The sequence below is a fragment of the Scomber japonicus genome, chromosome 14 (genome assembly GCF_027409825.1).
Source record: "Scomber japonicus isolate fScoJap1 chromosome 14, fScoJap1.pri, whole genome shotgun sequence".
NCBI classification, from domain to species: domain Eukaryota; kingdom Metazoa; phylum Chordata; class Actinopteri; order Scombriformes; family Scombridae; genus Scomber; species Scomber japonicus.
The window spans coordinates 32,991,545-33,018,045 of NC_070591.1; the positions used below are offsets into that span (position 1 = coordinate 32,991,545).

General features: G+C 38.7%; 1 protein-coding gene across 1 annotated transcript in view; it reads right to left on the minus strand.

The window, feature by feature from the left end:
- atp6v1ba (ATPase, H+ transporting, lysosomal, V1 subunit B, member a) overlaps positions 1 to 26,501 on the minus strand; it is a 50,746-nt gene that overhangs the window by 3,498 nt on the left and 20,747 nt on the right. Inside the window, exons 2-13 of the mRNA XM_053332904.1 lie at positions 22,874 to 22,929; positions 22,611 to 22,709; positions 19,822 to 19,915; positions 19,123 to 19,200; positions 16,211 to 16,350; positions 11,153 to 11,254; positions 8,988 to 9,085; positions 8,661 to 8,784; positions 3,268 to 3,418; positions 2,612 to 2,694; positions 2,281 to 2,385; positions 1,588 to 1,717 (exon numbers count right to left, since the gene is read on the minus strand). Of these exons, the coding sequence (XP_053188879.1) occupies positions 1,588 to 1,717; positions 2,281 to 2,385; positions 2,612 to 2,694; positions 3,268 to 3,418; positions 8,661 to 8,784; positions 8,988 to 9,085; positions 11,153 to 11,254; positions 16,211 to 16,350; positions 19,123 to 19,200; positions 19,822 to 19,915; positions 22,611 to 22,709; positions 22,874 to 22,929 (1,260 nt within the window). The remainder of the gene's footprint in view (positions 1 to 1,587; positions 1,718 to 2,280; positions 2,386 to 2,611; positions 2,695 to 3,267; positions 3,419 to 8,660; positions 8,785 to 8,987; positions 9,086 to 11,152; positions 11,255 to 16,210; positions 16,351 to 19,122; positions 19,201 to 19,821; positions 19,916 to 22,610; positions 22,710 to 22,873; positions 22,930 to 26,501) is intronic.

Genomic DNA, 26,501 nt, shown 5'->3' on the forward strand with positions numbered 1-26,501 from the left:
GTGTGTGTGTGTGTGTGTGTGCGTGTGGTGGTGGTGGTGGTGGGGCTTAGTATTTCCCTCCCCATTTCCCATCCTGTCTTGCTGTGATGACTATTCTCTTGTGGAATCCATCAGCGCTCTAAAGAGGAAATACAGCTTCTCTACAGAGAAGGTTAAACTGTGTCAGCGCTGTGCTTTGTTTAGTCGTAGTCACTACTAAGAAAAGAGATGGCCGGGTATCCTCCAGCAACAAAAGCTACGAGGAAGCAACACAGATCGATATTTTCCAGGGACAAACAAACTCAGAAATACAATGTGAATGTCACTTCAACCGCCGTTTTCAAAGCAATACGCTGTAACGGACGAGTTCAAATACTCAATAACATGAAATGTTCTCTACTGATTGCTAGTTTCCTCATTATTTGAGAGCGCCACTCCACATGTATGCTGATCTTATTTCTGTAAGAATTAAAACGTAAAAATATTATGTTTTTATTTTAAAGCATAATACTGTATATAGCATCTGCACTTTAACATAATTACCCTGGGCTTTAATAGAGAGGTGCAACATAAGTGTAGAGACTGTATCAAAAACACATGTTCAGTAAAGATCACCTAGGTTACGCAAACAAAACAAGAGATGGGAGCTAGCTGCTGATACTCACTTTTCAGAGTGTAAAATAAAAGCATCCTCCTGGGAACATCAGATCATGTTAACCCTCTTGAGCTGCCAACACTCTCACCTTTTTCTTTACAATCACAGTACCAATGATGTGTAAAAGTCCCATATGTGGTTCAATTCACAATTTAACAGGTTGTTTTATGTATTTACTGCTAACTATGTGAACAGTCTAGTTTGTTCTAGAGGTAGATCAGTCTTCTCCTGCTCCCACACTGTATAAATAAAACAGCTGCTTGTTTTTATTTTATTTTTATGAAGTCCTCTCCACTGATTTTACACATCAAAGTGTTTCCAGGTGTTGGAGTACTACTGCATATGCAAAAAAAAAGGTGTGTAAAGCTCTTTGTGATGAATTGCAATTAAGGCTGAAGAGAATGAGTTTGACAATGAAAAGAATGTGGGGGTGTGGAGCTAGAAAGAAATGAAGTTAGCAGACCTCTGTAGCTGCTCCTCCTCTAAACTGGAGGCATTACCATGAATCTTTGACCCAGCTGTCAACAGTCGGCTATAGAGATGCTGTTAGACCAGTCGCAATTACTTTTGCTGGACGATATATTGTCTCAGAAATAATCGCGATAAACAATATTATTGTCACTTGAATATCATTTTATACCACTGATATAATGACCATATGATAGCATGATAATGATTGGAGAGTGGGTGCTACACAGTGAGGAATAGAGGACACTACTTGCTTAGCCAATGTAACATGAAAAGAGTCTTAGCTGCTAATGTGAAATGTGGTAATATAGATGTCAAAGGTCATGTCCATGTATCATATGATAAGTCCATATGTACTGTAAGTAGATAATGGAATTAGTGTGACAGGCCTAGATGCAAAGAATATTAGTGAGTATTTCAACAATTACAGACACCCCACCTCTGTGACTAATACTATAAAAATACAATAGAGAGCATCCTCTTACCCTGAGCAATGAAGTTCTTCTCAAACTTCTGCAGGAACTCAAGGTAGAGCAGATCATCAGATGTGAGGGCCTCCTCTCCCACCACAGCCTTCATGGCCTGAACATCCTTTCCAATGGCATAACAGGCATACTGCAGAGGAGGAGGGACATGAATACGAATGATGCTAAAAAACTAATGGTGACAAACATCTGTATATAATCGTTCTCCTCTCTAATATTTTAGTAATAACAGCATACTGCATATCATGGACTCATAATTATATGAAAGAGAACATGCTCTGCTTGAGTTACATTTAAAATACTATAATAAATAACCTTTCAGATCAATATTAGCACCAAATATAATCAGTCAGTAATCTCATTTTTGATGTTTAATTACAAAAGTGCCCATTTTTATGTCTGACATAGATTATGTTCATTTTTGCTGTCTAAACAAAATGTAACTGAATCAATCCTCATTTGGGAACATTTGGGTATTGTTTTGACGTATTTGTCCTATGGCATCATTGTTGTTGGCAGGTGAGATTGGTCCACGTTCCACCTTAATGCACCTGAACCCTTATTGAATGAGTGCTGCAATGATGGAAGTTACCACGACATGAAATGCAACAATTGGTCTAAATCAAAAATCGATCCTTTGTTCTGGCTTCTTCGTGTGGAACGGTTGTGGTAAAGTTTGTGTAGATGTGTTACCAGCTGGTTAGAGACATCAGCGTGGTCCTTCCTGGTCATCCCCTCACCGATGGCGGACTTCATCAGACGGGACAGAGAGGGCAACACATTGATGGGTGGGTAGATCTGAAAGACAGGTACAGGACTGTCTGGTTCAAACAGTTTCTTCATAATCATTACAGTCAGTTTATTTACTTTGCTGTCAGATTAATCTCTTGAGTATGACATGAATACAAATTTAACACTACAGCACGGGACATATTGAATCAAAGCTGACATCTTAACTGAGAACCAGTTCCGACCCTTTGCCCCAGGTTTGATGACTGTTGTTTTAAAGAGAACTGATGTATACCTGTCTGTTGTGCAGCTGTCTGTCAACGTAGACCTGACCTTCTGTGATGTATCCAGTCAGATCAGGAATTGGATGGGTGATGTCTGTTAGAGACACAAAAAATATATATCATCACAACATATCTAATAGTCTTGTATTCACTATGTAAAATTAATAAAAACACCACTGGATTAACTTTCTATGTTGTACTATGATATACATTATATTTAATACCTACTACGGGCATTAGACACACAGGCATTAAAGCAAGGCCACACATAGGACAGAAATGGATAGAATGCGTTAGCTTCAGTTTAAAGACCTTTACTCTAAATCAAGAGGCCAAGAGCCCTTGGGAACACCAGCAGTGTTTAGTAAAAGCTGACACAATCACCTCCCTGTGATGCTGTAATGGGGGACTACTGTTCAACTAGATAGGAGTAGGCTCTTCATACGTGTTGCTATGGTAACTCCAGGCATCAAAAATGTCTCCGCAGTCCATTTCTGTCCATTTCAGATGCCTACTCTAGCCATTCAAACCATGACTTTGACGAGAGGTTTAAGCATTTTAAAACATGAAAATAGAACAAGTACTGACAGTTACACAGGTCTGAGGCCAAAGTATAAGACGACGTTATTGAAGTCCGAAGCTTTTATTCTAGGACTGCTGCTCTCACCGTCATTGGGCATGGTGAGAATGGGGATCTGGGTGATGGAGCCATTTCTGCCCTCCACTCGGCCGGCACGCTCGTAGATGGTGGCCAGATCGGTGTACATGTAACCGGGGAAGCCTCGACGGCCAGGCACCTCCTCTCTGGCAGCAGACACCTGAAGGGGAAGAGTGGGTGGTGAGTGTGAGGACGACACGACAGCAGTAAGTAAAATCATTTCAAAGACACATATACTTTATTACTGCGAAGGACATTGGAAAAAAAAACAGTTCAGTTTTAAAGTTGCACACATGGATTTATTTTGACCACTTGGGGGCAGCACTATGAGCTGAAAACATAAAAGTGACATCTAATCAAATAAAGCTGCCTGTATGTATGTCCTTCACCTATCTCTTGAACTGTTCATCCGATCGACTCAGCACTTGGTAGGTGGCATTGCTGGGAAAATACTCCCCTATTTTGTTGTGTCAAATTTGGTGCAATTTTAATATATTATATGGAAAATATGAATATAATTTTGAATACACCATCAGTGAGTCACTTCGCTATTTACGGAGGCACGGCAGAGCTTCAGGGCTCTGCTGACTAACTCCTGCATGTCAGAGAGCAGAGATGAGGTGAGACACAAGGTGAGTCAGAAAAAAAATGCTCTAAAGAGAGAAACAGCTTTTCATCAAGAATGGACACTTAGCAGCATGTTTAGCAAATCAGCAGCGAGTGACTACACAGAAGGCGTTAAGGTACACTGCTGAGTGTACGTTCTTGAAGCATTCAGAGCCTAATACACAATGACTGTAGTTTAGTGTGTAAAATGAAGGAAATACTTCCAAAGTTTGTCTCATATGCTCTGAGACTGTGATGATTGTGAAGCTTTAATATAGCGTGAGAAGCACATTTAGTGCATACAGCAGTAGCTGAACCACTGTGTCTACACAGCAGACATTCAAGTACGTGGTTGAGTGTGGGTCACTGGCATTTTGGAAGAACTCAGAACCCAATACACAAACATAGTTACATGTTTTAAAAAGGAGCAGCTACTTCCACTGACATTCCATTTTCCATGACAGTAAACTCAACATCTTTGGCTTTTTGACTGTTCGACAAAACAAACTGATCTGAAAATGTTAACTTGGGCTTCAGGTAATGATGATTTGATCATTCATTTTTAATTTAATTTTTTTATACATCTTTATAGACTGGACAATCAATCAATCAATCACTAAAACAGATAGGGATTCACTGATACATCGGCTAAATATTGGTATCCGCCAATATTCCCCCTTGTTGATTAACATCGGCCTATCTGTAAATAAGATACAATTAGCAGATGTTATAGTGAATTGCGGTCGGTCCGACTTAGACAACAGTAGCAGCAGTAGCTACAGAAACACAGACAATTCTTCTTATTAAGGAGGTAATTGTCTAACAGGCTGAAGGGATTTTAAAGCAGTTAATTTACAAAAAGAAAAAAATAATTTCTTGTGAAAGTGATTAAAGATCATTTTTATGAATCTGAATTTCATTCAAGATAGTGTAATGATGGGCTGAATTACTATAAAACAATTCAGTTACTATTGTAACAATGATTTCTTTGTTTTCCTGTGGAATGAATAACAACAAAACATAATAACATCACCAAAACAAGAAAGTTGGTATCTATATATATTGGTTATCGGCCAAACTCGTACTTTAAAAACTGATTTTTTTTTCCTTCTACAATACCGACTGGGAATCTTGTGATTATTGTGTGAATATGTCTGCTATGCCTTGCAGTCCACACTGTGTACTGAGCCATCTTTTCTGTCTATAATGAAAACAAATTCCACCAACTTCAGTCACATGGACAATAAGGTCAAGTGACTGATGATAATGGTCAGAGTTAAACCTATGGATAATGAAAATAACAGTCAGTGTTCATATGATGGTAAATGGACTGTTCTTATATAGAGCTTTTCTAGTAGTTATGACCACTCAAAGCGTTTTTACATTACGTCTCATTCACCCATTCACACACATTCATACACTGATGACAGGAGCTACCACACAGGGTGTTAACCTGCTCACCAGGAGGAAACTAACCATTCATACACATTCATACACCGTTGGCACAGCACCAGGAGCAATTTTGGGGTTAAGTATCTTGCACAAGGACACATGGACATGTGGACTGGAGGAGCCGGGAATCGAACTACCAATCTTCTAATTGGTGGATGACCACTCCACCTCCTGAGCCACAACGCCTCAATATGATGGAATAATATGACCTTGTCCTCAATTTTTCTGTGTTGAATATGATAAAACACAACTTTGCAATAAATGAGCACAATAGACTAAAAATTCAAGTATCAGTTTAAGAGTCCCTCTTCAAGCCAAGGTCCACATGATGGAGAACCTGTCACGATTGTGCTTCAGTGGTGCAAATTCTTAACAAATCTTCAATTAATCAAATTATGCAGACCTAATTGATATGAAGTAAACCTGGGCTTCTGGGGCCACTGGGCAGTTGCCTGGTTGGTAATCCAGCCTTGGCAATAGTACATAAGAAGGGTGAGGCTTAGTGAAGGATTAACCTTTAACAGTCATCTGATCCATTGTTCATTCAAAAACATTTTTATTAATGCAGCTTTATGTCTTCATGTTTCCTAACTAACTTTGAGCTACAGTGGTTGATTATTTCTCTCTAGATAAAACTATACTCTGGTTTACTATGGTAAGTTTCAAGTAAACAAAGAAAAAAAGCATAACTCTTCCAGTATTTCAGAAGAGGCAAACAGCTGGTTGGAAATGTTTCCTTTCTGTTTTCAGGCCCTTTACAAAAATGACCAAAAGTAAATCCTTGTTCCCAAAGTCAAGTGAATTCAGAGCAAGAGGGAAGGAAAAATGCATCCTATTCATGCTGGGATTCAAAGGTTGATGGGCCAACTAAACACTTGTGAACTGTAGATTCAATGCAGAGCTCAACCTTCACACGTGTGAATAGAAACAGAAGTTAAATATTAATGTCCTCCTGGCTCTTTGTATGTGCTGAAATACCCATCGAGCTGCTGGAGTCTTAGCCGACTATTGGTGCAGAGTACATGGACCAAGGTTACGGACGGCGAATGCAAGAAGGGAAAACACCATTTAAAAAACCTGCATTGTGCTGCCCCGCATATTGAGAGAGCAAACTGTACAACATAAAAGGATTAGTACGGAGACACAAAGGAGTGAGTCAATAGGGCCTGACTCCTCACCGTGAGGAGAAAAGGGCATTGGGTGGAGGTGGGTGGGTGGAGGGGGTTAGATCAAGGAGCATTTCCTTTTAGAGCCAAGCATTTAATAATGAAGTTAAGGTATTTCCTACAAGAACGAAGGACACATTATCTTCCCTTTTAGTGAGGAGCTCAAGACTTCAGTGGATCTGTCAGCATTGTGCTAGTGCTGCAGAGAATTTACATCGGACACGGACATGGACACGGACACGGACATGGACACGGACACGGACACGGACACACACGCACGCACGCACGCTGGAGATGGTTCTGTATATTTTACTGAAAATAACAGTGACGGTACTGGACATGTGTTCATTGTACAGTTTTAAATAACATCTAATAACACAATAACAAGGATACTGTAAGTGTGGAGATTTCTATAATACATATTCTCATTACCAACAAATCATTTACAGAACCAACAATAATGTGGTAAAAAGTAGTGTATGTGTGTTTAAAAGCCTGATCCATCTTATTCATCTGTGCTACAGAGAACACACTCACAAAAAAAAAGTGAGAAAGTATTGGAATAACTAATAATAATATCCAAATATTGGATATATGACAAAACCATTCCAATTCAAGGTCCTCCTAGACCCTATAGTCATAAACACAGTTTTCAGTGGATTGTGATTTCTCTGTTGTCATGGAAATCATCTGTTGGGATGCTTGTTTGTAGTTGAGACTTTTTTTTCACGCAATGTTTTCTTTTCCAGGAATGTCTTTATCACATTCACACAGTTACGCACATTCACACCTGGAGGCTCCACGTACTAACTTCTTCTGAACTTTCACCTGTATCACTCATCATCTCAATAAGGACTGAACATAATAAATGCCAGTTATAATATCTAAGAGTCATCATCAATATTACTTATTTACTTTTTTACTTATTTATTATTTATTGTTCTTTATTCTATTTTTTACTATTTACTTTGCTGCTGCAATATTGCAAATTTCCCCATCATTGGACTAATAAAGGAATAAGTTATCTTAGGAAAGAAAGCACTAAATCATCAAAACCAAAATTGGCTGAAAGCAGCAAATATGTCATTTTTCCTATTAACTAATCGTTGCAGCTCTAACATCAAGGAGAGATGTTCTACTGTATTGTTGGTTTGGGCCTTTTCATGGAATTTGCTGATATGACAAAATAATACATCCGAATTGCTAAAAGTGATAATAAATACAATCAATCGGCCAAGTTCGCTGAAACCCCGCGCCCTACCAAGTGTCACCTGTCAATCAAAGTCACCACCTACCAGAAACATGGACGCTATGTCTGAGAGCTTTCTGCTGCTAACTCAGCGGCTAACGTTAAGAGCTTTCAGCCGATCAGCCCCCCGCCTATGGAACTCTCTCCCATCTGACATTCGCACTTCAGACTCTGTCTCCACCTTTAAATCCCGCCTGAAAACACACCTATTCAGAGTGGCCTACTATGTCTCCCATTAACTATGCAATCTTCATTCTTGTTTATTTATTATATTAATGCACTTTGACGTCTCGTTCATATTTATTCTTCTTTATTCTTTATCTTTGCACTAAATGTCACCTGATTTGTATTGTTTGATGTACTGTTGTTGTGTTATATGTGCCTTGTAAGGTGACCTTGAGTGCTTTGAAAGGCTCCTTTAAATAAAATGCATTATTATTATTATTATTATTATTATTATAACTTGGCAGCTAGCTTGGCGGCTAACTCAACTAACTGGCTAACGGTAGACTAGTAGTAGTAGTAGTAGTAGTAGTAGTAGTAGTGTGCGCTGAATGTATTTATACCTCTACAGCAGCAGGGGCGGGACCTGCCCACTAAATCATGAACACAGAAATCTTGAAACACAGTTTGTGAAGCTTAGCTCCAGAAATTTTAGAAATACATTTATGACCTATTTAATGTGTTTAGAAGAACATGTCTGAATTCACTTTACACAGTCTTTAACAGGTTTTGTCCACATGACTTACTGACACAGGGGAAAAAATTGGAACCTCGTTTTTTTTTTTAGTTTCCAGCAGGAGTCACATTAACTAAAGTATATTCAGAAGAAGAATCACACTGCTTCCACATGCAGCCAGGAAGCAGTTAGAATGTGTTGTATAGTGAGGTTAAACATTACATGTGTCAGACAGATGAGTTGGTGTTACCTCTCTCAGAGCCTCAGCGTAGGAGCTCATGTCAGTCAGGATGACCAGGACGTGTTTCTCACACTGGTAGGCCAGGTACTCTGCTGTGGTCAGCGCCAGGCGAGGGGTGATGATACGCTCAATGCTGATTGGTCACAGACAGAAAAAAATGTTACTTGTGACTTGAGGTCTGACAGTAGCTCCTTGTTATTTGCAGCCAATTCTAAAACGCTGGTCATAGTTTTTCTTACATTTACGAATGTGAAACCAGTAACCATAAATTCTGTGTTTTTAAAAAAAATCATTCAGAATGAAAAGTGCGAAGAGCTGAGATCATGTCTGGCTTACGTTGGGTCGTTGGCCAGGTTGAGGAAAAGGCAGACGTTGTCCATGGAGCCATTTTCCTCGAAATCAGACTTGAAGAAGCGAGCAGTTTCCATGTTGACCTGACGGACAAATGATACAAGTTAATGTCTCTGAGGCTCCTCCAGCTTCTGACAATAAGCCTAAATATATGAAGTATAATAATTAACAACATTTTGTCCATGATGAAGACAAGATGTTAGACTTTAAGAAATTAATACAAATGGGTTTTTTTTAGGGTGATAATCAAGTCATTATTATTTGATTAACAACTTCTCAGATGTGAGGATTTGACGCTTTCCTTCATCTCACATCATTTTCTTACATATTTAGTTTTTAGGTTGCTTTTTAATCTGCTCTTACTTTCGTTTTTAAAGTCAAGGTTTTTGTATATATTTTCTTATGTATGTATGGGCTACTGGACACCTGAATTTCACCTATCCATCTGAATCTCTTTGGATTAGTCTGCTTGTCATTTGAAGATGTCACCTTATGCTCTATGAAATCAGACATTTTTTCCACAATTTTCTGATGTTTTTATAAACAAAACGATAAGTTGGTGAATCTAGAAAATAACCAGTAGATAAAGTGATAATGAAACTAATCATTAGAGTCAGCCCTGGTTGGCATCTTCTCAAAATATATACACTAATTGGCACGTTTCAAGTCTGAATAGATGAGTTAAATGCTTACTAAATACAGTGTGACTAAAACTCAAACATGGACTTTTGATTTCAGGAGTAAGACTCAGTTTTACATTCTCCACACTTCATACCTGTCCAGAAATTAATTATTGAAATTATTTATTAGTTATATATATATTTCAATTCATTTTATGTGTTTTTGACATAGCTTCGATCTCTTTGCATCTTGGATGAATGCAGCACAAAACATTCTCATGTCTTATACTCTGGCTTACAATCTTTTTTCACCATTAAACAGATGCATTACTGTCAATCACAGTACAGTGTCTTTGCATTTGGCCTTTTAAAACATTCATTTCCATGTGTTGACTTGTATAAATCCCTCTTAACACTGCTTTGACAAACTCTCCTGCAAAAGTGACCACAATAGGATGTAAATTGATAGAGAAGTGGAGGAGGGAAGGATTAGTGTTTAGCAAGTGAAGCAAGTGTGTGTGTGTGTGTGTGTGTGTGTGTGTGTGTGTTTAGCAGAGGTCAACCTGTCACAATCGGGGCATTACAGCAGAAGGGAGGAGCAGCTGAGGAGAGAGAATTTGATACGGCGGGGCTGACAGTGTTAAGGGTCTGTTGAATTAGTAACGTGTCTACATGGCAGGAGGATATGCTCAGAGGTGCAGAAGTAACAAGAGGGACTTAAAGGTTAAATCACCTGGTGAATAAAAGACAGAAAGCGGGGCGGGAGAGAGGGGGGGGGGGGGGGCGAGGTGTCACGTCAGGGTTAAGAGGGGGATTAGCATCCCAGATGGGAGGGGTGGAAGAAGAACAAAAAAATAGAGGTTTGAACATGTGTGTGACAGAGTTATTATAGTTTTGAAATTTTCATTAGTTTTTCAGTTTGTTTGTTGTTTTTTTTATTTCAGTTTAGTTTTAGTTTAACAAATGATTAGGTAGTTGTAGTTTAGTTTTTATTTTGAGGAATTGACTGGTTTTAGTTTAATTTTGATATAGTTTTAGTCTTAGTTTTTCAGGTATTAGGAGGAAAGCCTTGATTTGTATTGAAAAGGATGAACTTATGTATGACACTGAGGTAAGGTTTGCTGTGTGGGATGTTTCCCTTTTAGCTGTATCCCACAAATGTTCCCATCACTCTTTTACTTTTATCTATTGTGAGGTCGGAGTGAAAATATTCCCATATTGGGCTGTGATGTTTTCTGCTCGGAACAGCTTCTTTCTAGAAAATCATAAATTGCACTTTTAGCATCTTCTTCTTGTGCGCTATGCAGCAGTCGGCATCCGTTATGCTGCCACCTACTGGAACAAGTAAGAAGTCAAACTGTTCAGTTTAGTTTTATTTAGTTTTGCACTGTTCATTGTAGTTTTTATTTAGTTTGTCATCATTTTTCTTTTTCTTTCAGTTAACTAAATTATCTTTTCACTGCTAGTTGTAGTTTTAGTTAACTATAATAAACCCTGATGTGTGCTGACAACTGTGGTTTGCTTGCTTACTCCCATGGCGGCAAAGACGATGGCAAAGTTCTCAGCGCTGTAGTCCATCACATCCTTGGACTTCTGCACCAGGCCGGCCTGCCGACAGATCTGAGCAGCAATCTGAGAGGAAAGAAAAAGACATAGGAAGGGTTAAAGAAGAGTCTCAAACTGCAATCAAACGTTTTAAGTAACAACATTTCTACTACACACACTCCAAAGCAAAGTCCTAACACTCTGCCTGCAGTTTGAGAATATGTCCCTCCAGATCAACCTTTAGTTTTAAAAGTAAACATTTTGTTGTCATAAGTGTTGTATGTGCAGCAAAATAAAAGTACTTTTGCTCCTAGAGCTGCAATGATTAATCAATTAACTGATTTTCAAGGATATTAAATGACAAGTTTTTCAATCAGCAATTAATTGTTTCAGTGTTTATGTGCATAAGTCACCATGAATTTGTGGACTCAAAGAGGAATTTCATGCTTATCACTTAATGTAATGGCCTGTGTGTTCATGTGGCCTGACCTCTCCATGCACCCTGAGACGAGGCACCTGGCCCAAAGACGAAACCGCCACATGAATGACCTCTGTGACATGTGCTTAATGAAACAGCGAGCCAAAATTTCACACCATCCCGAAGGCACGACAAGCGGGTCATTATTAGGCAAACTGCTCACGCTGTGTTTGTTTGGCTGATTCTACTGTGGGACCCTTTTGATCATGCGCTTTCAAAGTGAGAATGGGATTGAGGATGACAGCTGTATTTATGCTCATAATACAATAACTGACTGAAGACACTGATGCTATGACAGTTCAGTTATTTTTCTACTAGATAACAGTTTAAGTTAAGTCAGTCAGCTTCTCTCCTAGATAGACATTTTAGCAGAAATATGTCAGTTTTCCTCATTTTTCTCTTCACTTGGTTGTACTGATAAGACAAAGTTCAAACTCTTCTTTTAGCTCTGCTCGCAAACTCCTGAGAAAAATATCTGGCTCTTTATGCCATTGACACACTGCAGGATTTTGAAAAGTGTCAAGTCGCACCACTTTCTGTCTTGTAAACAGGAATCTTGTATGGATGTTGCACTACATGACTGATAAAGGATTTTTCGCCATGAGGAACCCCTAATGAGTCTGTCTCGAATTATGTTTTGTCACAAAGACACACATGAGAAGTGACATAGGACATGACGAGATACCATCCACTTCCAAAAATGGATGTCCGCAAGAAACGAGCAATCCAAGTTGTTTGTGCGTATGTCAGAAAGAGAAAAGAACATGGATGAGAGAATGGATTAGGAAATGCAACCGGTCCAGATATTTTTCCTGTTTGATATCTTTCAAGCGTCTGCACTGATTTGCAAGTGCCAAGCGAATGGTGATTCCCCCCCCGATCTGGGTTTTTTTGTTGGCCATCTCCCAAAACTGTCAGCGAGTGGAAAATCAGGGTCACAATCATGTAGTGTAAACTCGACAGAAACTCTGAATGTAATCATTTTGACATCTCTGATTTCTACTTGTATTTGCAAATCGACTTATGGTGATGATTCAGAATCAATCCAATTGTCACCACAGTTTGAATATAGTCTTATTCCCCGTGTCAAAATGCTGTAATTTCAGCAGTGACAACATACAACACATAATCAGTTCCACGCTGCCGGTGGCCCGAGTGTGTTTCAGACCAGCTAAATCAAGATCCATGGTGCTGAGGAAAAAGAAGGTGGAGGGCAAATTCTGGTTTGCAGTCAATCATCAGAAGCCAGCCAAGAGCTTTGGCAAGATTTCTTACAGTTCTCTCAGGGACACAGCATCCATCCAGTCAGCCTGCACAGAGATTGTGCTGGCTGAAATCTGTGGACAAGTCTGGCTTAAAATTTCTCATCCAGGCAGTGTAAGATGAACTTCAAAGCCCATCAAATTTGCACATATGGGGAAAAGCATAGCCACAAGCATGCCCACTGTGTTCTGAGTGTTGAACCTTGCAGCACATCCTCAGCTGCTGAAAGGCACTCAGAGAGCAATAGCACTCATGGAGACCATCACTGACACCATGAGTATAGTGAGTTGAGTGGGCAAAGTGGTCCTGACCCTCCAAGCAGACCATTGCTTTTGTCATGGCCGAGGAACAGTTAAAACTTGCCAAAAGAACATTCTGACCTCTGCAAGGGACTATAACTGTTGGTGGACCAGCTGAAGTTCTCCAACCACATTGCAACTACTACCCTTTACAAGCCCACATTGTCCTTGTGCCTGAATCCACCAAGCAAGCTATGCTGCTAGAGTTGACAGTCCCATGGGATAGGCCTTTGAAAGGAAGCTCTCCAAGCACACAGGCCTTTTCAGCAATTGTCAGCAGACTGGATGGAGGATGAGGTGTCACGAAGTGGAGATTGGATAGAGGACACGCAGTCCCTTCTATGGTTAGAACCTTCAGTCATTTGGGCATCAAGGGAGAGAGGAAGATGACAGCCAGCTACAGTACCACTGATGTGACAAAGACGGCATCAAGAAGGCTGTGGCTCAAAAGAGGAGAGCCATGGATTATAAGTAGTCTATCTAGTAGGGCTGGGTATCTTATAAAAAATTATACCAGTACCAATCCAAGTAGCTCCAAGTTATACTGATACCAATTGGGTACTTCTTTCAATACCCATTATACATTTAGTGCTCTGTCTTTTATCCAGTGTAACAGGTGTGTAGTGTAGACACACTTTAGAGTGTTTAGGCTGTGTCTTGGCTGCTGAAATGCTAAGCATGTTAACTCAAAGTCACCACGACTTCACCACCATAGACGGGTCGTAGCTGCTGTGGCAGTGGGCCAATCACATGTTGCATTATATCGAAGAACGCTTGCGTCATATTTTCTAGCTCTGGGTACAAAAAGGATGGATTGCAGATATCGTTATTCCATACTACTTGGCATTGATTTATTTCAGTCCATACCTTTGAAAGGTATTGAGTACCCAGAACCAGCCCTACCTTATGATCTAGCCATCAAGCTGAAATCTGATCAGCCCTGACTAGGTCACCTGGAGGAGGGTACATGTTGAAAGACCCAAAACACTCCATGATTGAGGGAACATCACTGAAGATGTGTTCACAGGCATCAGTAGATGTATGTAACAGAAAAAAAGGTTCTTAAAACATCTCCCAAAATACACAAAGAAGTACAACACTGTTAGCAACAGCATTACATTTTGTCCCTGAGCACTGTCATGCAACGGACTGTAGGAGTGAAAAGAAGAATACAGGGGTCAACACTGGTTTCTAAATTATTTTTAGCTGAAGAGCATCAAGAACAACCAATGGTCTGTCACTCAAGAAGTCGCCATTATGCTGAAGTACTTCTGTAGATTGAATCAATCAATACTGTTCCACCACACACAGAGATGTTTTCTTTGTGGCCATTTTTTTTTCTTAATTTCATTTTAATTTTATTTTGCCTTGGGACAATTTCCAAAGCTGTCCTATTTAAATCAGCATATTGTGACAAAAACCTCCATCTAGCTGATATAACAGATCAGTCTCCTTCTTTCAGTATGACCTGATCTGGTTAGTTCAATTTCCACTCAGCCACAATAAAGCTGTGTGCGCTGCACAGCTGTCTGTCACATAGATTAAAACAGACACTAGAGCAAAAGCCAGCACTCAGTGAAAGCTTTACAAGCACAATGAGTAACCTCTTGCTTCCTTTATGCTTGAAGTACCAATACCATAAGTAGACATGAAATACAGGGTTTTTTTCCTGCTGGGGATTTTTTTTTTGTTAACATTTCTCTCAATTACATGTGTGACAGTCATGAATTAACAATCTCTACAACACTTAATGATTTTATGCCACATGTTTTACTTCATCTCAACTGTGTTTATACAGCATATGACATATATATATTCAGGTATGAGGGAGACCTGTCTAACATTAATGTGGGACAACTCAGTCATGAATTTCCATTGTGACGTTGGGAAAAAAAACCCTTGAAAAAGGAAGCAGAACTAAAACTGTTGTCATGTGACACTGAAATGGCACACACATGAATGACCTGACTCATCAAAGTTGTTTTTTTTTAAGTATATTTTTTCTGGCTTTTTTTTGCCTTTAATGGATAGGTTAGTAGAGATAGACAGGAAACAGGAGGCAGAGAGAGGGGGGAATGACATGCAGGATAAGACCGCTCGGTGCGGGATTTGAACCGGGGTCGCCTGCAGTGAGGACTGTAGCCTCAACACATGGGGCGGGTGCTCTACCCGCTGAGCTATGCTCAACCCCTGACTCATCAAAGTTTCCACATTTCCATCTTCACACCATCGCTGACAAAAATATCTATTTCAGCATTCTAACCAGAAAACACTTTTATCATATAGAGGAGAAAAATTAGAAGGATTATATTTAATTTACATTCAGGCAAATGAGACATATATTGTAATTTATTGCAGGAGTTATTTTGTGAAGAACAGCAGCAATTTACTGTTTTGCATTACATTATTTGTTTAATCCAGCCCAGTCTACAAATCTAAAGCATGATTTCCTACATAAAGGTCCAGAGGTACTCTTTACTTACCCTTACTCAAAAATGCAAAATGTTGTATTACACTTAGGAGTCTGTGAAGAAACGTCCTTCTCTGCCTCCTCTATGTGATAAATTACTGCTTAGCTGAACACCACATTTCTGAATAGTGCTACAAAATATGTTTTAACTGCTGCAATTCAAGCTGAAATATTTCCTACCACTGAATTCCATTGTGGCTGAGCTGGAGGTGTGTTAATGTGGTGGCACAAAATACCCACAGCTGAATAATTTACCAATCAAATACACGGAGGTAACCATTGTCAATGTTGTATTTCCCAGAGCTATTCAGTACCACTCATGTATTGAGTTGGAATATCAAATTTTAACCATCATTTGTGATTAACGGTTTTAAAGAAAAAACACTACACACACGTTCATTTCCATTTGTTCTGCTTTGGCGTTTGGTCATGTCTGAGAGTCATGTCCTTGCATTCGACATACTTAAAATCTGGTTGTAGTTATTGTTACTTTCCTGTTTCAGATGACATAAACTCTGGTTTGGTGGTCTCACCTCGTTGTGGGGCAGCCCAGCAGCAGAAAAAATAGGGATCTTCTGTCCTCTGGCGATACTGTTCATGCCATCGATGGCTGAGATGCCGGTCTGGATCATCTCCTCAGGGTAGATACGGCATTGAGGGTTGATGGGTTGACCTGGAGCACACAGTAACACAGCGTCAGCAACACTATACTGCTTATAATGTTGGTTGATGGCACTCAAGTGTAATTTCTGAGGTCATATATGTTCAAATGCTGTGGTTCAGGAGGTAGAGCGGTCATCCACTAATTGGAAGTTTGGTAACTCCAAATTGCTCCTGATGGCTGCGCCAACAGTGTATTAATGTGTGAGTGAATGTTAGTCTGCCTGCTGATGAGCAGGTTGGCACCCTGTGTGGTAGCTCCTGCCATCAGTGTATGAATGTGTGTGAACCGGTGAATGTGACATGTAGTGTAAACGCACTTTGAGTGGTCAAAAAGACTAGAAAGTACTGTATAAGTACAGTCCAATTACAATTTACCATTAAAATACATAGAAACAAAACTACAGTTAAAATAAGCAAGTAAACAGCTTTAAAATAAGATATACACAAACATATTACATATATGTTATACTATGTTAAAATGGTTAAGAGTGACTTTAAACTAACTGACATAATTTATAGTCACACTTTCATGATATACTTTGCATGATATTTATATTATCATATCATGCATACCTTTCAGTGTGTACAGATATTTACTCAAAGAAAGCCTCCAGACATAGCTTACCTTTTATTTACAGGCAGCCGTCATCTCAATGAATCTATATCCTATAATCTATATTTAATAATCCTACAACCTTTACTGAGCTGTTAAACCAATCATCCAATCACTCATCCCAATTAATAAACAGTACATAATTATAATTGGCAGCTATATAACTGACTTGTTTCCAGCCTTTTGTTTATAACTACTCTTTTCTACATAAAGTGAACAAATTGCTGTCCTTCAAACATAAGCCTAAAGAGTTCACCCCTGGAGCTCTGCCGCCTTTTTTTTTTTCATCCTTTATTTGTGAGTAAACAACAAACAAATGCCAATTCACATTCCGTGAAGCTCTGTTGTAGCTGTCTGTTGTAGTGGGATGTAAGCCAGAGATTAAACAGCCTGATAATAACAGACTAAATTGCCACTTCATTTCACTACATTCATTTAGCCTGATATTGTGTTCATGGTAGCCAATTTCTGATGGTGGTGAGGAGTTATTTTTTTCTAACCAATCAGTAGTGAGTGACGCATCTGGCTATTTTTGGTAGAGATGTCGAGGAGTAGTTGATATTTTTTATGACGATGGAAGAAATATGCAGATTTAAGGGTTAGGGTTAGCGTTAGGAGTTGTTCCTGTTACTGTTTTTTTGTGGAATAGGTGTAGTGAGGTAGCTAGCAATCTCCAGACAGATTCAAGTAAGTTCAATAAATGCTTGGTTATATTTGAAACCTGCATCTGACTGGCTGATTGATTCTCCAACCGTCTGACACAACATCAGACCTTTTAGAGAGGATGGACAAATCAGGGACAAAGGCAGTGATTCAGAGGTCTGGGACCAGTTCAGAGATTCAGGAGTTCACAGGAAATAAAAATAGCAAAAAGAAAAACCTTCCCCATTCTTTCTGAAATTACCAAGCCACGGAAATGCAGTACCATCATTACAGTGTATGACAGTGAACAAAGGAATGGTCTGGCATTCAACTTTGGAGGTTGTGATTACAAAACAGAGTGGTTGAAGCACAACTGTACTGTGACTACTCCTCAAGTACGAGAATTCAAAATTCTCCATGTTTCTGCATAACATTAGTTTGCTGGCTTCCTGTAGGTCAGGGCTTAATCTTTCAATCTATTATCTTAATATATCGTCCCCCAATGGTCTTTATAAGGATATTGAAGTAGAGCTTTTCTTGTAAACTTCTCCTCTTCAAAGTTTTCCAATTTATTTAAATGAACGTTGCTTTTTAGAATTAAAATGTATTTGTCTGGTCTACAAAATGTTGTACTTGCCTTGTTATGTTGTATCTCTTTCAATAATATATGTGTATACAGTATACCTCAAAACTACAGTACCTCTTGTTAGTGGTTTAGAACATCTAATGAAAGGATAGCTGATACGCAGGTTTCGGTACGGAGGGCAAATTTATTTTAAAAATATATATACGTACATGTCATGTAGGTCTTTTCATCTACAAAGCCACAGTTCGCCTGAATAAAATACAGTACAATTGTATTTAAAAATATGACTTGATGAAAAAAAACAAAAAAACAAGTAGTGACCAGACCAGACTTGTTGTCAACTTTTACTAATTGGTGTTTGTTGCTGCTGATATTATTTTAAATGTTGTTGTTACTGTGCCTCTCTTTCCTCTCTCAACCCAACACAGTATGCGTAAAGTGCCTTGAGATGACTTTTGTTGTGATTTGGTGCTATATAAATAAAGTTTGATGTAGGGCTGCTCGATTATGGAAATAATCATAATCATGATTTTTTGGGTCAAAATTGAAATCACGATTATTAAAACGATTTTGTTTAACTTTAGAAAGATGCTGTATTTATTGGACATTTCTCGTCCATTCAGCTTAATTAATTTTCTCTCAGACTGTTTCTATACAACGTTGAACAAGGGAAAATGACAAAAAATCGTTTCCCCCCGATTTTATTAGTTTTGAGATCGTTTGGCCCCAAAATCGTAATCACGATCAAATTTAGAGTAATTCAGCAGCCTTAGTTTGATGGTTGATTGATTATACTCAGTGTTACAGACACGTTGTTTTGTACAAGTTTTGAGTGCTTCAGCTCATATGCTATCAGCATTTTTGATGAAGCTGAGTCTTTACAATTAGAAAAAATCCTACAAAAGAAGAAGAAGAAGACAACAAAGTATTGTGAGTGGTACCCATGATATCCAGGTAGTCCTCAGCCAGCACGGTGGGTCCACGGTCGATGGGTTTGCCAGAGCCGTTGAACACGCGACCTGTAAAAAAAGGAGGGAATATTTTCTCCTTTCAGCTGAGCAGAAATCAAGTCTGTCATCTGATAAATAACAAACATTTTTGATGTATCTGGAAACCAATTTCAAAAGATAATTGCTAAAAAAAAAAAGAAACAGCAATAAAATGAAATTCATTAGATGACACTTCCACCCACATCTCGTCTATTCTGTTCTGTGTCAGACTCTAAACAGATAAGAGTGGCTCTGATGGCTCTACAAGTAACAAGTACAAGTAATTATAAATTCGTGGATGTGATTAATGATACTTCAAAAACAAAAGCAGGTTTACTTTCTGCTGCTATTCAAACACATGTAACCTTGTGCTGTGCTGAGATAATCACACTGATTGAGACGTTCAACAACATTCAGATAAAGGCGAGCACAAAGGTTTGATTCAGTTCTGTTCTATTAAACATGTAAGTAGATGAAGCATAGTGAAGACAAATACAGTAGAAGACTTTAAACTGTATTCAGAATGATTGGAAATATTGTATCTTTTTAGAAGGATAAGAGGGAGGACTGACCCTGACCCCTTCCCCTTATTCTGTTCTAATACAATGTGAACTAAATAAGTAATATGAAGTACTGTAATGTCCATCTTACCCAGCATGTCCTCTGACACCGGCGTACGCAGGATATCACCAGTGAACTCGCAGGCTGTCTTTTTGGCATCGATGCCTGATGTCCCCTCAAACACCTGAAAACACACACACACACACACACACACACAACAGGACAGAGATATGACAACATGACAGCTGTTCTCTCAGTAGGTTAAAGAGGTAAACTAGAGATGAATTTGACCTAATTAAATAAATAAATCTTAACCCCTCCTGTTGTCTTCAGGTCAATTTTGACAGGTGTGATTTATGTGCTGCCATTAAGAAATTTGAAATGGTTTCAAAACAGTATCCTGATTAAACTTTGACATATACCAGTCTGTGATAATCCATCAACAAATCATTTCATTTTCCTCTGATCTTAAAATTAGCTAACATATTGTATAATTTCTGCTTTTTTTAACTCAAAGATGAAGTATAGCAATAGAATAGAAGTCAGTGCAGAGTCAGCTGACTTGGATTTTCTTTTTATCACAGTATGCTGACTACCAAATAACAGAAATTAATAATGTTGATTCGGTATGCAGAATGAGGAAATATTATATTGTCAGTATTTTAGAGAAATGTTGGCTGATGACTCCCCTAGCAAGATTTTTTTTGGCATCTAATTCATGTCAAATCATTTATTTTTGTTAACATATCAGGTCATTTTTCCTCATTCTTTGTCTTTCTCAGGACCTTTAATTCTACCACTTACACACTGTATTATAATCTGTGTTTCTGTTGATCTATTTCTGAGAGCAGGACCCCAGTCTGAGAGCTTCTCTAAAAGTCTTCTTCTTTAGTCTTTAGTGCTATATTCATGAATGGAGCTTCTCTACAACCTGCTGGATGTTTGACCTCATATGGAATTTTTATTATGGGCGTCATTCATGTTCATTTACTATTCTCGGGAACACGTGTTCATTTACAGTAGAACAGGGGTTTACGAATGTCATTTACGACTGTTTCCTGATGATACGAGAATCTGATGTGAATCTGACGTGGCACACTCGTACACATCCACCTCATGAAAAAAAACAAACAAACATGTTCCTGCATCTAGCCCAATATGTGTAAAACCTGTGGTAATAGGTTAGAATGCAGTGGGTTAAAAAGGTCTAACACAGAATTGAAAGCTTATGCTTAATAAACAGTTAAAGACTGTGTAAAGTGGATTCAGACATTTTCTTCTAAACACATTAAATAGGTCATAAATGTATTTCTAAAAAAGGTGTAAAAAGCATTTCAACCATTTAGATTTGAATTGTGGAGCTAGACTTCACAAACTGTGTTTCAAGATTTCTGTGTTCAGGATTTAGTGGGCGGGTCTGAAAATCACTGCAGCGTTACCCACCCCTGCTGCTGTAGAGGTATAAATACATGTAGCGCACACTACTACTACTACTACAGTCTACAGTTAGCCAGTTAGCCGCCGAGTTAGCAGCAGAAAACTCTCAGTTCTCCTAGCGTCCATGTTTCGGGTAAAGGTGGTGACTTTGATTGACAGGCATAGACTGTCAGGTGACACTTGGTGGGGGCGGGGTTTCAGCGAACTTGGCGGCCACGCCCACAGCATTTGGGAGCAGAGAAAGAAACTGATTTTCACACAACTTTGAAGCCTAATTTCATACATTTGGCGATTTTTTCATTTTTTTCATTCAAATCTGGCAGGGTGGTTTCTGTGGTATGTCAAACACAGAACACATTTATTCTTACTTTACACAGACTTTAAAACAGACTGGGTCAATTTTGAGTTGCACGGTCAACAAGAAGACAACAGGAGGGTCATATGGGGGGGGGTCACGTCCTGCTCACAAGCTTATTTTTGAGCTTGCAAACACATCTAATGATCTTCAGTGGACCTTTTTTTTTTGTGCCAACTCTTAACTTGACAACTGTATTTTATTGTTTGTTTTTTCCACTGCTGCTGCTGATGAGTATATGACAGTGTGTCCACTGTGCTTCCTCTTTAGTCCACATATCACTATTTTCCAGTTCTTTTTTTTTTGGATCAGTTTTAAATATAGCATGAGAGGATTGGTTAAAATAAAGAAGCAGCAGCCAAAGTGTTGTGAAGAGCTACAGATGGCAGGTTTGGAGTGTTTGTTTGTGTGATTTTTTTAAATAAATACTTCACCTTATTTCTGATGGGGGTTTTTTGTGATGTACACTCCACCTACAATTTTGGAGACTTCACAGCCTCCTGCCAGCTACAGCACAGTCCAGCAGCCTCACACTACATTCCTATGACTGCGTGTCAAGTTCTCTGTGTTCTGATGCTTGCGTTTCAAACATGTGTGATGGAAGTGGGAAATGGACTGCACTTACATGGAGCTTTTCTAGTCTAGACCACTCCAAACCCATTTCAACACATTCTAACATTCACCCATGCACACACAGACACACTCACACACTGATGACAGAGGATGCCATGCAAGGTGCCAACCTGCTCATCAGGAGGGATATACTACTCTTTATCCAATGGTTTCTAATGCAGACTGACATGACGGGGAGCAATTTGGGGTTCAGTATCTTCCAGCACTCTGCTCTTACTCAGCATCACATTTCATATTGATCGTACTCTGGACCTTATTAGAGTTTTTTTTTTTAACAACTCTTCAATCTGTCACATTACAGACATCATATCAACAGCTTGTTATGAATGAATTGGAAAAGTAATAATTAGAAGACACTGCCAAACACGTATTCACGTCTGTTCATTAGCTTTTCATTACCATTGATTACATTACTTTTTTTTTGTGACTAGATGTTATGGATTGTGTTTGTTACCTGGACGACCGCTTTGCTTCCAATCACCTCCAGGACCTGCCCGCTCCTCTTGGTGCCATCGGGGAGGGTCAGGTGAACGATCTCAGCATACCTAGGGAACTAGTTGAGAGAGATTCAACAGTGTTACACAGAAGCCAGAAATCTATAGAACTAATACAAGATACATGAAATATGAGAGGTGATTCACACCAGCTCCTGGGTTTTCATTTAAAACTCTGATGTTATACACATATCAGTATAAATACAACTTCTAGAAGTCTCACCTTCACATTATCAAGAATCACCAGAGGTCCATTCACACCTGACACAGTGGAGTAAGCTGAAAGAGAGGACAGTTACATAGTTAGTTCATTCAGACCAGGACAGTCAAATACCACATGCAATACTGATGACATTCCCATTTCCCTTGTTCAGCTGAAAGCCACCAATCAACAAGGGAATAAGTCAGCATCCTTACAGGCAACAGTGTTAATAATCACAAGCTGACCTTTCACAGTGAGATTTAAACAGCTTTCATGCACTTTCAAGACCCAAATGTCAAAGGCAGGCAAATGTCAGGGGAAAATGCATGAAATTCCCTCGTTCACACACCGCAGGTACAATTACACAGGCAAGAGGTGAGCTCTGAGTCTCGCAATAACACACTACTAAATGATGGTCATCATTGATGAAGGTTAGTGGAAATAGCCTGTAGCCTTCCCCCCCTACATTAAACCATAATAACTGCAGTAAGTTGTGTTAAAAGAACATACAAGAGCTGGATAAAGACGACACATCGAATGCATGATTGAGACGTGAGTGTGCTGCCATTTCCCTGACCTTCAGCTGATCCTCATTCTTATCATCATAATAAATGAGATGGAAAAGAAATCTGCTTAAAGCGCCCTCATCTTATCACATCATGTAGAGTTACAGAGAGTTTATTGGTGAGTGCACTGTACATGCACAAGTACTGACAAACTTCTTAACAAACACACCCAAAACAATACACAAACCAGGATGATAGAGAGATAGATAGAGATAGATAGAGAGATAGAGAGAGAGATAGAGAGATAGAGAGATAGAGAGAGATAGATAGAGAGATAGAGAGAGAGAGATAGATAGATAGATAGAGAGATAGAGAGAGAGAGATAGAGAGAGATAGAGAGAGATAGATAGAGAGATAGAGATAATAATTATAGATAGATAGATAATTAAAAATGTAAACATTTTAAACAATTGAAAAACATTTTAAAAATGTATTAATAATTAATTCATTAAAAAATTAAAAAAATAAGAAATATAATTAATAATAAACTTTTTTTTAATTTAAACTAACAAATTTCAGTAAAATAATTAATAAATAATTAAAACATTTTTTTTTCTAATTAAAACATTTAGGGAAAGCAAATAATAATTAATAATGATATAAATTAATTTAAAAAATGATAAATAATGAAAAATTAAACCATTTAAGGAAAATCACTTTCTCCTGTCTGCCTAAGGGAAGATTTACAACAGGTTAACTCATAATTTTCCATAGATGCACCCTGAGGCTCAGTAGCAGTCATCTAAAGGCAACCGTACTCTTTAAAACATCATTTTATCACAAAGTCTGTCCTGATTTTAATTGACTTTTAATTTTCCTTGAATTAAGTATGTTCTGTCTATTCTTGCTTTGTTCTACATTTTAAATGTTTTTTACTCAAATTGTTCTTATTCGTTCTTTTTTATAAAACGCAATCATTTTAGGATTTGTGTGTTTTGCTGCCTCGTGACGCACTTTTGAAAAGTGCTCTATAAATAAAGATTATTATTATCATCATTATATCTAGGTAAAGTTCAACTTGTAAGCAAAATACTAATGAAATCCTTTAACAGAAACACACATGGCATCTAGTTATCGACTTATTGTACAATATCATAATTATCATCATCATGTCTATGTATGGGGTGGCTGTGGTTCAGGAGGTAGAGCGGTCGCACTCCAATTGGAAGATTCCCGTCTCCTCCAGTCCACATGTCCATGTGTCCTCGGGAAAGATACGTAACCCCAAAACTGCTCCTGATGACTGCTCCAATGGTGTATGAATGTGTATGAATGTGACATGTAGTGTAAAAGTGCTTTGAGTGGACAAAAAGTGACTAGACTAGAAAAGTGCTATAGAAGTACAGTTTACCATTTACCATATGGACTCTCTAATCATTATCATGCTATTATATTATCTTATATCAGTGGTATAAAATGATTTTCAAATGACAATAATATTGTTTATTGTGATTATTTCTGAGACAATATATCGTCCAACAATAGTAGTTATCATGACAGATCTACTGGCAACAGCAGTCAAGACGAGCAGATATCCTGATCAAGAAAGTTGTGTTGTTGAACGCAACTTTGCTTGTGTACTATACAACATACTGAACATAATAAATGTAATATTTTAACATAAATATGTTCTGTTGTGCATTCCATCACATGGAAGCGGAAAAGACCTTCCTCTGCTTGGCCGAATGCTAATGCAGTACATCATATATGTCTATAATATTAAGTTATTACACCAATAATAGCCAGTTATTATTGGTGTAATAACTGGCTGGTGACCGTCAGTCTGGAATCTGGAATCCACGTGCAAACCCGACCCTCTGCACATCTGCCGACCTGGGGGGCTAAAATGCAAAGACGTGGTGGGAGTAAAAGAGGGGTGGTGGGGTGGGGTTACTGAAGGTGGCGCCATTGTTTCCACCGGGTTTTTCTATCATGGTCTGGTGTTCCTCTTTATGTGCAAACCGTCAATCTCGGGGGCTGATATCAAAGGCGCGAGGAAATTAGAGCGGACTGGTACGAACATAAAGCACTAAAGCTTAGCGGGGTGCATCCACTATGCCACTAATTAGGCAGAGGCCAACAAAATAACCTGTCAATGCGCTACAGTATTGCAGCCATTTCCCACACACACACATACCTGCATTTCACCCTCTATTAGCCAGACAGGCTGTGTGTGTCTATGTGTGTGTGTGTGTTGAGGGAAGAGTGGGAGGTGGTGGAAGGGTTTGGGTAGAGTGTGTTGAGAGAGAGCAAGAGAAAAGATGGCTCAAGTGTGATGATAAAAAACCAAGGGCATCACAGATACAGAAAATAAATAAATAAATAAATAACATTTAAAAAAATGGTATTTTCCTCTCCAAAATAAATGAATTTTACTCTAAACCTCCTTTATCTCAGTTCCTGTCTCAGGGCCCAGCTCGTGATGAATGACTCAAGTTCACACACACATTGCTCCGTTTGTTCTACAAGACCTTGTTCTGCAGTGTGTGTGTGTGTGTGTGTGTGTGTGTGTGTGTGTGTGTGTGTGTGTGTGTGTGTGTGTGTGTGTTTTATAGATAACCTTTGCTTTCCTCAACTGCCAATGAGAGCCAGGATTCCTATTATTGAGCAAGAAGCACGGTTTAATAATAATTGTGTTTATGCTGCACCATGCTGTACATGATGTATGCTGCTTTATTAAAATGATCTGTACAAATCTGCATCAAAGACAATCTTCTTTTTAAAAATATCTTTAGAGCCAGTGGGCTGCTAAATAAGAAGCAGCACAGAATATGATACGTTCAAGGGAATCGGGGAAAAGTGAAGCCATTCCATTAGTCTGTCCACTACAGAGCCAGACAGGTATCAGGGAAAATGTAAAAAGGATGTAGGCAGAAACTAAATCGAAGTTTTGTTGAATTATTTTGAATGTATTTTGAAAGTATAAAGAATAAAGTAAATATTTCTGTGACTGCCCCAGCACATGAAACAAGAATAGATCAAAACCTAATATATGGCTGGACTGTTTAGTCAGTAGTAGTGTCTATAATATGACTTCCTGGACATTAAATGTTCACCTGAAGTGGTCTCAGTAATATTTGTTG